Source organism: Phaenicophaeus curvirostris, chromosome Z (genome assembly GCF_032191515.1).
Source record: "Phaenicophaeus curvirostris isolate KB17595 chromosome Z, BPBGC_Pcur_1.0, whole genome shotgun sequence".
Taxonomy (NCBI): domain Eukaryota; kingdom Metazoa; phylum Chordata; class Aves; order Cuculiformes; family Cuculidae; genus Phaenicophaeus; species Phaenicophaeus curvirostris.
In genome coordinates this window covers 42,677,240-42,690,252 of record NC_091431.1, presented here as the reverse complement: position 1 = coordinate 42,690,252, position 13,013 = coordinate 42,677,240, and the positions used below count along the sequence as shown (strand labels likewise).

General features: G+C 37.7%; 1 protein-coding gene across 10 annotated transcripts in view; it reads right to left on the bottom strand.

The window, feature by feature from the left end:
* Positions 1 to 2,237: 2,237 nt before the first annotated feature.
* NFIB (nuclear factor I B) overlaps positions 2,238 to 13,013 on the bottom strand; it is a 271,625-nt gene continuing 260,849 nt past the window's right edge. For 7 of the 10 annotated variants that reach the window (XM_069880041.1, XM_069880042.1, XM_069880048.1 and 4 more), the window contains one exon: positions 2,238 to 8,863. In XM_069880041.1, the coding sequence (XP_069736142.1) occupies positions 8,734 to 8,863 (130 nt within the window). In that variant the 3' untranslated portion in view covers positions 2,238 to 8,733. The remainder of the gene's footprint in view (positions 8,864 to 13,013) is intronic. The other 3 variants (XM_069880046.1, XM_069880047.1, XM_069880050.1) reach the window with 1 other exon arrangement.

Genomic DNA, 13,013 nt, shown 5'->3' with positions numbered 1-13,013 from the left:
TTGCCTTAAATAGCTCTCCCATTTTTAAGTCTCAGTAGACATGGTTCTGCCATTATTGAGGGTGATGCATACCTATATACCCTTACCTATAAAACAATCCTGTAGTTACCTTACCAGAAAGACTGAAGGCTACTGCTCTTTTAAGTGGAGAAGTAAGAAGGGACATCAGAGTTACCTGGATAGCAGCAATGAGAATTTTCTTTTCCTCCATCAAAGTACAGACAAAATTTGGTTTAGTTCTGAGAATTCAGTAACCTTCTACTGTTCATATGCACTCATGGTTGTGACTTAGATTCTGTCAGCCGAACACTCACAAGGGTACCCTAGTACACAGTGTCTTCATCCCCAAGGAAACAGATCTCTGTGTGCCCAGGCTTACAAGCTAGAAGCTGAGATTGCATTTGTTTTCAGTTTTGCCCCAACAGCCAGAAGTTGATTGAACAACAGTTATAATATACAAATCTTTGTCAGAAACCAGAATAGTAAGAAAAATAAGGCTCAAAAACAAACTCATCACACAGTAAAGATAACTTAACAACTTCATCTAATGGCTTAAGCAGCAAAAAGATGTGAGGTGGCACTGCACGTTTCTACCATGTTGCTAGTGCATTTGTCTGGATCTGATGGCAGGATTTCTGCTCTTTTTCAATTATAATTTTTAAACTCATGGAGAAAACACAAAAACAACACTGGAACTTTATAAAAAAAAAGACATTAAACACCAGTCCATTGATTGATTGTCCATTTTTTCTCAAAAACAGCAAATGGGAAAACAGAAAGCCTTGAACCAGGATCTTCCTCCCCTTAGGATGCCCTCACTGTGAAGTTGCAAGTCATGGTCTCCTTTGCATGCTCTCCTTCCAGTTTCTTGTACCTTGGTGTTCTTGGGCACTACATTGCAAATCTTGAGCATGGCATTGCAGCCCTGGCTCTGGCAATGGCAGTGTGAATAAATGCAAGCAGCTGCCATTGCTTGTCCTGAACTATTGGCATCACTGCCACTGTGCAGCTGGCATGCGTGGAGGGGAGGATCAAAGTCACGTAGGAAACTTGCTGCAGGATTCTGGGGTTTCCATACAGCAGCAGGCAAAAAAGTAGGGAACTTCCTTATCAGAAAGGGGAGGCAGGACTGAATTTAAGCATCTCTGGTCTATGCAGGAAGGTTTTTTGTTTTGGAGTTTTAGACATGGCATCTGAAGCCGTTAATGTAGTTTTCAACTCATGTTCAAATGAGAGCATTCAAGGAAAATCTTGAAGGATAAATTGGTAGAATTTCCTAAGTTTTCAATACCTGACGATTTGTTTTAGAGAGATACACATATAACAAAGGGTCTCTCACAAAAAAAAAAAAAATCCATTTAATAAACAAAATGGTCATTGTGTAAAAAACTCAGTGGGAAAAAATAACAAATGCTTTCACATTTTTCACACAAATGGTTAAAACTGGATAAGGCTTAAGCTCTGAAACTTGTAGAATAACTTTATTTAAGTAGATGGAGAGTTGTTCAGCTTCACCGTGGCGATAACTTTGAGGATTGTTACATAATCCAGTATAAATCTGTAATTCAGTTAGTCATCTCTTAACCATATTTACTTTACTTGCTGTTGGTTACTACAGGTTTAGGGATTCCTAATGGTGTAAGAAGAAAAGAATGTATTTACTGGAAAATGAGCTGAATGAAACATTCCATATATGCAGCTAACCCACATTTACAAAAAATAATTCTTCTGTAGAGTTCAAATATGTTGATCTTAAATAAATCTCCCTGAAATCAGGAAGAATTTTGACAAAGTTGGCTTTTTTTTATCTTAATTTAATGAAAATGTTTTCATGAAAGCTGTTAAGAAATCACAGATTTACTGTCTGTCATGAGTCAGTAACACTGAAAGAAAAAAGAGGTCTAGGGCCCTTACACTATCGTGCTCAATATCACATTGCAGGAAAGGCTGTCCAGGTCACCTGTATTGCTAGAGCTGGTGAAACATGATGGTGAAAATTAAATATAAACTTTTAAATTGAGCTGATTATCCGATTATATCTCTTTTTGTTTCTTTTCTCTGCCTTCTTCAGTGTAATCAGTAAGTCAAAATGTATGCAAACAAATATGTTAAATCTAAAGTACACACTGAACTCCATAAGTTGTGCAATGGTATCAAGGCACAAAGTTTAAGGTTAGTTTCTAAGCTATTACTAACTAACACTGTTTAGAGATAGAAAAGAAAACATAAGACCAGGGTCTGTAGCATAGCTCATTTTTATTGTTTAAACAGTTTTTGCATAGGAAATATATCCGCTTCCAGTAATTGACTGCAGTAAGAGCAGCTGCTAGCAGTATAGGCTGGATATAACAGTAACAATCACATTAAGTCAAGCTTGATTTACACCAGTTTAAAACTTGTGGCAGTTGAGTTCATTTGTAACCTTAAAAAAGTACCAAAAAAAACATTATTATACTCCAACCAGGAACAATAAAAACCTTTGTTAACACTCAGGCTAAAAACAGGTCTGATGCCGGAGGGCTCTAATTCCAAAATTAAGTAGGTGTACTGTAATGCATTCTACTAGCGAAGGTTCATTACACAAAGACTGTGCACACACCTCCTTTTTAATTAAAATGCAACCTTCAGGATTTATGGCCTACAGTATGGGGAAAAATGCCAAAAGTTTTAAAATGGATCAACCCTGGTGTGTAGCTAGCAAGCAATAACTGACTACTTGTCACCTACATTTGTACTAAATGTATCTAAAGAAACACACAGCCCTACAAAAGTTGTTCTCAGAGAAATATCATTGAGATGGGGTCCATCTTCCCAGGTTACTAAAAGTTCTATATGATATAAGCACAAATTAACAGCCTGATGAAGACATAATCTAATGCAGCTCTTGAGAAGCCTATGCCTGGTATTGAGGTACCCCTCACATTCTACAATGTTGTAGAGATTTTTTTTTGAAGAAAATGTTATCTGAAACATATTTACAACTGAACTCAACAGAGACTGTGAAATTGAACAGGCACTGCTCATTTGTTTGATTTTTTTGGTAAACATTTTGCTGGTTTTTATTTCTTTCTCATTTTGCATCAACTTTTATCAGTCCATGCAACTTCAATGCCCTCAATGAAGAATGCATAATAAGCCATACTTCTTAAAAAACTTCCTTCTGCATATAGAGATACATTTGCCACATCAGTCCCTGTAGCACAGTTTTCAAAACCATTCTGTCAAAAATACAGTAATACAAAGACTGGCTTTAGTGTCACTAGCTCACACTGCTCTCCATTTATTTAGGCCACCTTTTGTTCTACTGTTACCATATCATGCAATAAAAGTATAAAGGCTTATTCTAGGATATTATGATGCCAGTGGCACTGAAGCCCCTTTCACAAATTCAACATACATTTGAATTGCAACACACAGATATTTCTAAAGAGTAATAACTAGTGAACCCTTTTATCATAAAAAAAAAAAAAGAGAAACAACTACTTACAACCATTGAAGAAAAAATTGCAACAAAAAATATAAAATTGACCGTCTCCAACTTCTCCCCTTTACTATTAACAATGTGACCAACAGAGCTGTGGCGTGGAAACAGTACAAAGAGTTGTCATGGCAATAAGTTTGGCTGATGCAAAGATCATTGTGCAGGGTTAAAGGGCAAAATCAGTGGTCTGTGTTATCCTCCAACTGCAGTGCTCCACCACACCCACACAATTTCGAGGAATTAGAGAAAACAGGGGAACTAGCAGAAAGTGCAAATAAGAAGGAGGCAGTTTTCAGCTCCTTCAGCATGGAGTAGAACATACAACTTTGAGCTTTTCCTGTTTAACTTGATTAGCCTGCATATGATTTTATTCTCTCTCATTATTTTTTAAATTTTTTATAGAAAGCCAATAAAAAAGTCCAGGAGCATACAGCTGGTCAATGTTAACAAAAGACCCTGACAGGATTATGTAAACCATATTGGATGGCATGCTTGGGTCTTTACTATCAGCAATATTAGAAAGTCGTTTCATTAAAAGTGAATACTGTACACTGAATATGGGATAACTTTCTGCAGCCTTCATAATCTCGCACAGTAAGTAGAATTTAGATTTAGGTGCAGAACACACTCTGGTGTCACAGCTGAGTATGTCCTTGTGCAATCTCTTTCACTCAGTCCTTATGAAGCTACAAGTTGCAAATCCAAAATTCTGCTCCCTGAGGACACAGCTATGTGAGACTTTAAGTATTGTTTTAGTTCTCTGCCTATCCTGAATTGCTCTGTGAACCTAATCTTAAATACCATCATGTAACAATCACAAAAACTTTTGCTAAAGGCCATATATACTAATAAAAAGACAGTGGTGCTTCCGACATTTTGAAATGCTCTGAAAACCAACTTTTCCAATACTAAATACAACAAAATAACCTTCATAAAATATAACTTTTCTCCATTTACATTTTTAAAGGATTAGTAACCTATGCTTTTCAAGCACAGGAATCTGCGAAATAACTCCTAAAATGGACAGATTTTTTTTTTTAATACATAACTTAAGAAACTGGAGAGTTTTAACCCAAGTCCAGTTTCCAAACAAGGAATATTCTTGTTTACTTTAAAAATGGAAATGGTATGCATTTCCATTATAATTGTTAAAAAGTTAGCTTTACAAACGAGGGTATTTTAATTAAAAAAAAGTTCTTAACAAAACTATACAGTGTACAAATTACTGTCTACAAGGTAGGCGGTTCATTCAGAAGATCCTCCTTTCTTCTCGCTACTTGCAGCTTCACAAATTCATTCACATATAATGGAGCTGCCCACCTGAACATCACCCCACAACTATATTGCTATAATTAATATTTTGCCATGTCTTTATGTACAGTCTCCTTCACTGCCTTTTTTTTTCCTTAGTCAAGCCTCAAACGTTCATGTCACTCCAGGGGAAACACACTTCAGTGGCACAGCCATGAGGCCAGGGCTGCAAAGCAACTTAATAAAGGCAGAACAGTGCACATAGAACGGGGTGGCTCGATTTAGTCAGAATACACTTCCTGGTGAAGGAGGAGGCCAGAGACTGGATTTGAGTTCTGAATCTTATCTTATTCTTTTGACTGCTGAGCTTAAAAAACTAAACAAAACAAAACAACCCCAAACCAAACCTACAATAAATGAAAAGTCATTTTCTTCCAAACAGGCTTTCTATAAGAGAGGCAGGTGGAAAAAACCCACAGGTGCTTAACAACTCAATTCATTCACATGGAAGGAAGGAATTTGCTTTTTAAAACACTGCATCTGTAAGCTCAGTTTTTCTTCATACAGGAGGTCAGAGACAAAAAAAGTTCTGTTAAGGGTATCCATCTTCCTACAAGGGCAATCATCATTTTGACTATTGCACTTTGAAGGCTGAACTTGTTTCAGTTTCATCCTGGTGTACTTAAGTGGGACATCTTGCTAACAGCAGAAATCTAATCACCCCTCTGCTCCTAAATGGCTCAGTATCAGTGGCATGCAGAAAGTAGAACGCATATTTCGTTTTACCAGGTCAGAGCCTGAGGTACATTTTATGTGGGGCTAGCACTTTTCAGTAATTTCAGCAGCCATATGCTTAGTCAACAAATTCACTTACTATGGTGCTCAGAAAGAGCAACATAAAGTTAGTTTTAAATTACTTTTGATGTCTGATCTTTTTATGTGAGGTTCTCTTTTTTCAGTTTAGCTGTAGATAAATCTCGAGGATTTGCTTTTCTACAGCTCCTGTCTTTGTAGCCATTCATGCCCTGCCTACAAACATATCTCCTACTGAAGACATGGAGATGTGCCACCACCACAGCTCATTAGCTGCTGTGCGATGGCCAGATCCAGAAGGGACTGACTTTGGTGTGACACTGCCCAGCACTGCTCAGTGGGGTTGCTGTTGCTGGAGTTGCACCTCCAGGACTGCTCCAGGGTAGGAAAACCTACAAAGCACAGACACAACTGCAAAGGGATGAATTTTCACACCAGGCTATCCTATATTCCCAAGTCTATGCTCTCCTCTGCTTACACCCTAATAAAAGGATGTGCTTTTATGTCATAAAAATCCTTGGTGTGTAAGGTCTTCAGCAGCAGGTCCACTGCAAAATGTGATTTTACTGAAAATATTGTTTTATTTACACCATAGCCTAATTCCATACATTAAGAAACTACATTGCCACCGTGGCCCATGCCACTGTGACCCAGAGCTCTCTATCTGACCTGCTGTATGAGAAGACACTGCAGACCTCTGACACAGCCTGAGCAGGCTGAAAATTGTAATTCAGATACGATGAGCTAACAAACTTGGGGAGGGAGGCAAACAATGTTTTGATATAGAGAAGGTTAAAAAAAAAAGAATATTTACCAGTCAAGCAGACTAAAGGAGGCAAATTCTCTGCAGAAGCAACTCCGGAGTCAACTGGAGTCAGTGGAATTATGCCAGCAAAGATTTTGGCCCTGTACATGCATTTCCTAGACAAAGCAAGCATTTTTGTCATTCTAAGCTAAAAACATTTTCTAAAGCAAACACTTTAGGACACAGTATCTTTGCCAGAATGGAAAAGGTTTTATCTCACTGTGGGTCTTGACCTCTTCTCTCTCTGTCTGTCTGTCTCCCTCTTTCTCTTTCTCGAGAAAAAAAGTACTTAAACAATTTCCTCAAGCCAAGTCTGCCTCCATCAGAATTCATTATCTATTTTTTAAATCCAGAAATGATTTCAGCTTGCACCCCAGGTGGGAAGTTAAAAAGAGGGAACCGATTTGCAAGTTTGTCACAGTAGGCAGAACAGTCGCTTTGCAGCCCTTGCCTGGCTAAGGGTGCACTGCTTCACAGCTACACTGTAAAGTGTTAAAAATACTCCCCACCCACCCCAGAATATATATATATATGTATGTATAAAAAAAAATCCCCTGTCCACCTCTCAGTACAGAAAAGGACCTCATCACACTGCAAAAATAGCAGTACCCACTTTGGTCAATTAAAACAAACAAAAAAAAGCATACATTATTCTTTTTTTTTTTCTTTTAAATCTGTGTACTTACCTATAATAACCAATACAGCTAAAAGCACTACCTACATAGGCAAAACCTGGTATTGCATAATTCGTATAAATTTGTATCCCCTCCCCCCAATATTAATTGGAAGATGAAAACATGAAAGGTTAATAGAAAAAACACCAAAATACTGAAAATATTGCTGGTCGATTACAATTTTAAGCGGCAACTATACACAGCCATGATATGCTTTATAAATGTGAGATAAAGGTATAACTGTCTAAAAAATCCATGATGTCACACTTTTTTCCCATCTGGAGTACAAAATATTTGTCATAAAAATGGTAAAGATTTAAAATGATAATAAATGCAGCAAAACAAGTGTAGTGATGTCAATTTTTTGTAGTTTTTTTCTTTTTTTGTTTTTTTCCATTTTTTAGATTTCAAGGCAAGGCACGTAATGTGGACATTATATCATCGTGCAAATTAGGATTACTGGAAAGAGTATTTTAATTATTTTTTTAAAGAGACATAGAGGCAAAATGTCTGCCCATGCACATTGTATTTCTGTCAATATGTGAAAATTGTTGAACAAGGCTAACTTCTGAAAGCACCATGCAAGTTTTCAGCACCCTGTAACTGACTTACATTAAGAGTGCATTATTTAAATATAACATATCCCCATCCTGGTATTACCAGTTTGTAAACGGTAAGCTTTGCCCTTGTGACATGGATTTGCCTATCTCTTTGTCTCTATGATGCAGATTATACAGAAACATGTAAACCCTATGGGTTCTTGATGCAACCAGTAACTTTAAATAAATAAATCCTACCCCTTTGTGGAGGCAGCAGCTAAACCAACATAAGTGCTGTGTTTCCATTGATTTCTTTTTCTCAAGGACATGATGTGTCTTGATTTAATGCCTTTTAATGCCCTCAAAAACCGAGGGGAAAAAATAACTTTGTTCAAAGTAATTTTTATTTCTATTTTTAATCCCCTCAATTTAGAGTCCAAGGGCTGAAGGACTTATAGTGATGACCCCTTAGATATGATTTTTAAATTGCACTTGCCTCTGTAAGTGTTTCTTTAGTGGGGAAAACTTTCACCTTTTTCCTTTCCTTTTTTACTGTTGCGTGAGTAAATAACACTTTTACCTATATAGAGGCATTTCTTCCATAAAGCCTGTGTGTTCATACTGATTGAAAACTTCAAACTGCATAACACACTAGAAAAGGCTGAATTAAGGGCCAAAGTTTAATAAATTCATACTGATAACTAAAGGCTACAGAGCTTATTTTTAGAAATCAGAGTGTTTAGAAAATGGCTGGCTCACAGCCCTTGTCCTCGTGCAGCTCTGTTGCTGCTGTCTAGCCTTTGTTTTGTGAGATAACCAGGAATAGTGATCCCATGCGTAAACAACAAGAATACTAAACCAATAAAACTAGCTTATCATGCAAATATTAAGGCATCTAGAAAGTCAGTTAAAATATATTTTCAGAGACAGAACATCTATTTCCCAGCGGACTTCATATAACAAAGGCTACTTAGCAGGGGCTGCGCTCTACTCATCAGTGAAATATCATCGACCCTTTGTATGTCATTTCAGTTTCAATCATAAGGGAATTAACGATTGTAAGAGCTGCAATTGCTGGTCTACTTTTTCTTCTTTCTTCAGTTTCTTTTCTCATTCTGTCTTCCTTTCTTTTTTTTATTTTTCTTTTATTTTTCTTTTCTTTTTTCCCCCTCAATTGCTTGTTTCTGCTTGAAGGAAAGGCTCTCCAATTATGTTCAAACCATAATTTGGGACATTTGTTGGCAGGAGCGGTGTCCTATTTGATACTTGAAAAGGAACCAAGCTAGCCCAGGTACCAGGACTGTAGAAAAGGGGAAAGAGATAAGGAGAGAAAAAAGAGAGAGAGAAAAAACAAAACATAAATTAAACATGTTGCAAAAAGTGGAACACAATGAATTTGAATCAGAATTAAACCAATATTGATTATTTATAGCACTACTTTAGATGAAATAAGAAACCAAGTTTGTGATTACTTGAGCTTCTAGTTCACTGTTTTCCTTGTGAAAGTATGACATATTTGAAAGAAAAATAATTGTGTTGATATTATTTGCAAGTAGTATTACTGCTATCTTACAATAAGTGGCCTACTTGTTTATAAAAGCCAAAAAAAATTTCAGAGTCAAATACACAGAGCAGAGACTAAATCATAAGTGACACTATATAGTACCACGGATGTCCTATTGTTATTTAAGAGCTACTGAAATGCACTACATTATGCAGGTTTGCTCTTTTCAAGAACAAGAGATAAAAGTTTGGTGGTTAAGCTTCCTATATCACTTCCTACCCTCTCACAACTCAGCAGTTTATCTTGTCTCAGTCCCAAAATGTGCCTCTGAGGTGCATAAGTTCCCATAAGAACAAAGGGCCCTTAATATTCAAACAACTTGCTTTCTTTGCAGACTTTTACCAAGAGATATCAGTGCCCAAGGAATGCTAGATAACACAAGACCCAACCATGTAAACACTTGGAGCTATGGGTAGCCATTAGTCAAGGGCAGTGGTGAGTATCATAAATTTTTCAACTAATGTCTGAGAAAGAACAATATTTTCAGTCAATCAAATTACTTTGGAGCTGAAATCATCACTTGAAAAGCACTTTGTCATAAGCTTAAGTCTTGCATTCACATGTAGATATCATACACAACAGTATTTGCAAGATGGACACTCAGCTGCCTCTGTTCAATACCCAGAGCAGATTCTAAGTAGCCTTTTCCTTAGATGTGTAGCTGGCAACCCAGAAATACTGGACTTTAGAGAAAGTCTCATCATTTTTTTTCAGAAGAAAAACAACGTCATTATGTCATTGCCAAATAACAAACACCAGAATGGGACACAATATGCATGCACGTGCTTCGTCTGCACTTCACTGTGTTGAGCTTCTCTCCACACCAGATATTTCCACAAACACAACAGCTTACTTAGCAATACACATTGGGATTAGACTGGATAAGCCTCATAATAACACATCTGAAGACTAAAACTTCTGACAGAGGTTTCAGTGGAGGACAGATGCTGGAAGTTTCCTTCCTCCTCTATCTTCGGGCACTCCTACTAACTGCTTTCTCCCTAGATGAGAAGATGCACTTGCATGGCATCAGATGTAAAGAGGAAAAGAGACCCTTTTTATCCATTTTAAATGTGTACAAAATGCATACATTTCCCTTGGATGTTTTATGTGTTCCTTCAGTTGCTACTGTATGAACATTAAAGAAAGAGGTCATCTTATTTCCTGAAAATCAGGGGATGTTTTCCTCAGATCTTTTATATTAAGAAGAATAAAATCAGATTCTTTCATTTACACCTATTTGATAATCCTTACCTCTCTAAATCTCTTAGCTTACTATTTTGATTCCATAAAATTAATTTCAGGCGCTCTATTTTACCCACACTCACAAAAATGTGGAAAAAATTGCTGACACATTTGTATCATAGAATCATAAAATCACAGAATCACTAGGTTGGAAAACACCTCTTGGATCATTGAGTCCAACCATTCCTATCTGCCACTAAGCCACATCTGTGAACACCTCATCTACCCGTCTTTCAAATTGTAAACACCTCCAGGGATGGTGACTTAATCACCTCCCAGGGCAGCCTGTTCCAGTGCCCAGTGACACTCTCTGTGAAAAATTTCTTTCTGATATCCAGTATGAACCTCCCCTGGCACAGCTTGAGGCCACTTCCCCTTATTCTATTACCTGTCACTTGGGAGAAGAGGCCAGCTCCCTCCTCTCTACAATCTCCTTTCAGGTAGTTATAGAGAGCAATAATGTCTCCCCTCAGCCTCCTCTTCTCCAGGCTAAACAACCCCAGCTCTCTCAGCTGCTCCTCATAAGGCCTGTTTTCCAGCCCCTTCACCAGCTTTGTTGCTCTTCTCTGGACTCGCTCCAGAGCCTCAACATCCTTCTTGTGGTGAGGGGCCCAGAACTGAACACAGGATTCAAGGAGCGGTCTCACCAGTGCCGAGTACAGAGGGAGAATAACCTCCCTGGACCTGCTGGCCACGCCGTTTCTGATACAAGCCAAGATGCCATTGGCCTTCTTGGCCACCTGGGCACACTGCTGGCTCATGGTAAGTCGCTGTCAACCAACACCCCCAGGTCCCTCTCCTCCAGGCAGCTTTCCAGCCAGGCTTCTCCTAGTCTGTAGCACTGCACAGGGTTGTTGTGCCCCAAGTGCAGGACCCAATACTTGGCCTTGTTAAACCTCATGCCACTGGTCTCAGCCCAGTGGTCCAGCCTGTTCAGATCCCTTTGCAGAGCCTCCCTACCCTCCAGCAGATCAACACTTCCACCCAGCTTAGTGTCATCCGCAAACTTGCTAAGGGTGCACTCGATGCCTTCATCCAGGTCATTGGGAAAGACACTGAACAGGGCTGGACCCAGCACTGAGCCCTGGGGAACCCCACTTGTCACTGGCCTCCAGCTGGAGTTAACTCCATTTCCCACCACTCTCTGGGCCCGGCCATCCAACCAGTTTTCCACCCAGGAGAGTGTGCGCCTGTCCAGGCCAGAGGCTGACAGTTTCTCAAGCAGAATGCTGTGAGAAACTGTGTCAAAGGCTTTACTGAAGTCCAGGAAGATACATCCACAGCCTTTCCCTCATCTAGTAAGCAGGTGTTCAGATTCTGAAGGGGCCAGGAGTAATTTTTTTACTTAAGAATATATAAGAAATATTAATTTCCTAATATATTTTAAATGCCTGAAGTATAATTATTTTTCTAGAGAGTTGCTGGTTGTTTTTCTTCAATTTAATTATTGAATGTCATGTGAAAACCTGGGGAATTTTAACTTCTTCAGAGATATTAAAAAACTTGCTTTATTTTCAAGATCTACAATCACCTAATATGTTTAATTAACAATTTTTCTTCCTTTTTTAAATTCAATTTGATATTACAAATAAAATAAATCCTGTTGTTGAAGTAGCCCCTTTTCAAATTCAAAAATCACAATTACACCTCAAATCTTGAAGTATTCACAAAGACTTAAACCCAGTTATGCATGAAAGATTTGTCCCATATAATCTGATGAAAAGATTATGTTTAAAAAAAGATCAATAGAAGAACCTCTTTTAACAGGTTTGCTTCAACTTGTTCTTCATATTCATTTGTATTTTTTAAATGCATTTTTTGTTCCTTTTTCTTCAGTTTTCAGTGACGTTAAGAAGTAAATTCTGAAATAACAGACATGATGCAATTATTTCCAAACACAGGGATTTGTAAAAATAGGAACTATTAATAAAAAAAATTAAATTTAAAAAACAACCACGCAGATTTGTTTGCTCAGGACCTGTCTGATTGTAAGTTTTACAGTACAGAATTCTTTGCTATTCTATTACAAGGGATTTACAGTGCTTATTGACTTTAAACAAAATAGAACACTAACTAGAAGAATGTAAATTTTGCATGAGGTCAACATGGTTTTTAAATAATTTCTGTTGCAAAGGGTAAATACACAGCTCCCAGGTAATCTTTCTGAAGATTTACAGTGTACTTCAGTGGCTGGATACATAAAATATACATGATTTTTTTGCTTTGTTTTAAAGGTGACAGCCTAAGGACTATGGCAGGTAAAGGAAAGTAGTCAGTGTTGCTAAAGAACAATATTATTATTTGCAGCAACTTTTTTGTCTACTGCTTCATAGAGGAGACGGATTTCTTGATTTTGTGGAAAGTGCTCATTAAAATTAAGATGTAGCAAGTGATTAATAGGACTGTTGTTGCCATATGACCTACAAATTTAATATAAGTGTTTATTTAAACCTTTCAAGCCTCCCACTTTATATTACAACCATGACAAAAACGCATATTGCAATAATTTCATCAATGCTCCTTATGAATCCTCAGGGAGTAATAAAATTACCACATTAATACTACGTAGATCCCACAGGATTTTAGGAATCCTTTCACACTGCTTATGCAGAGCCTTCTGGTCTCAACAGCAACTGTGGCA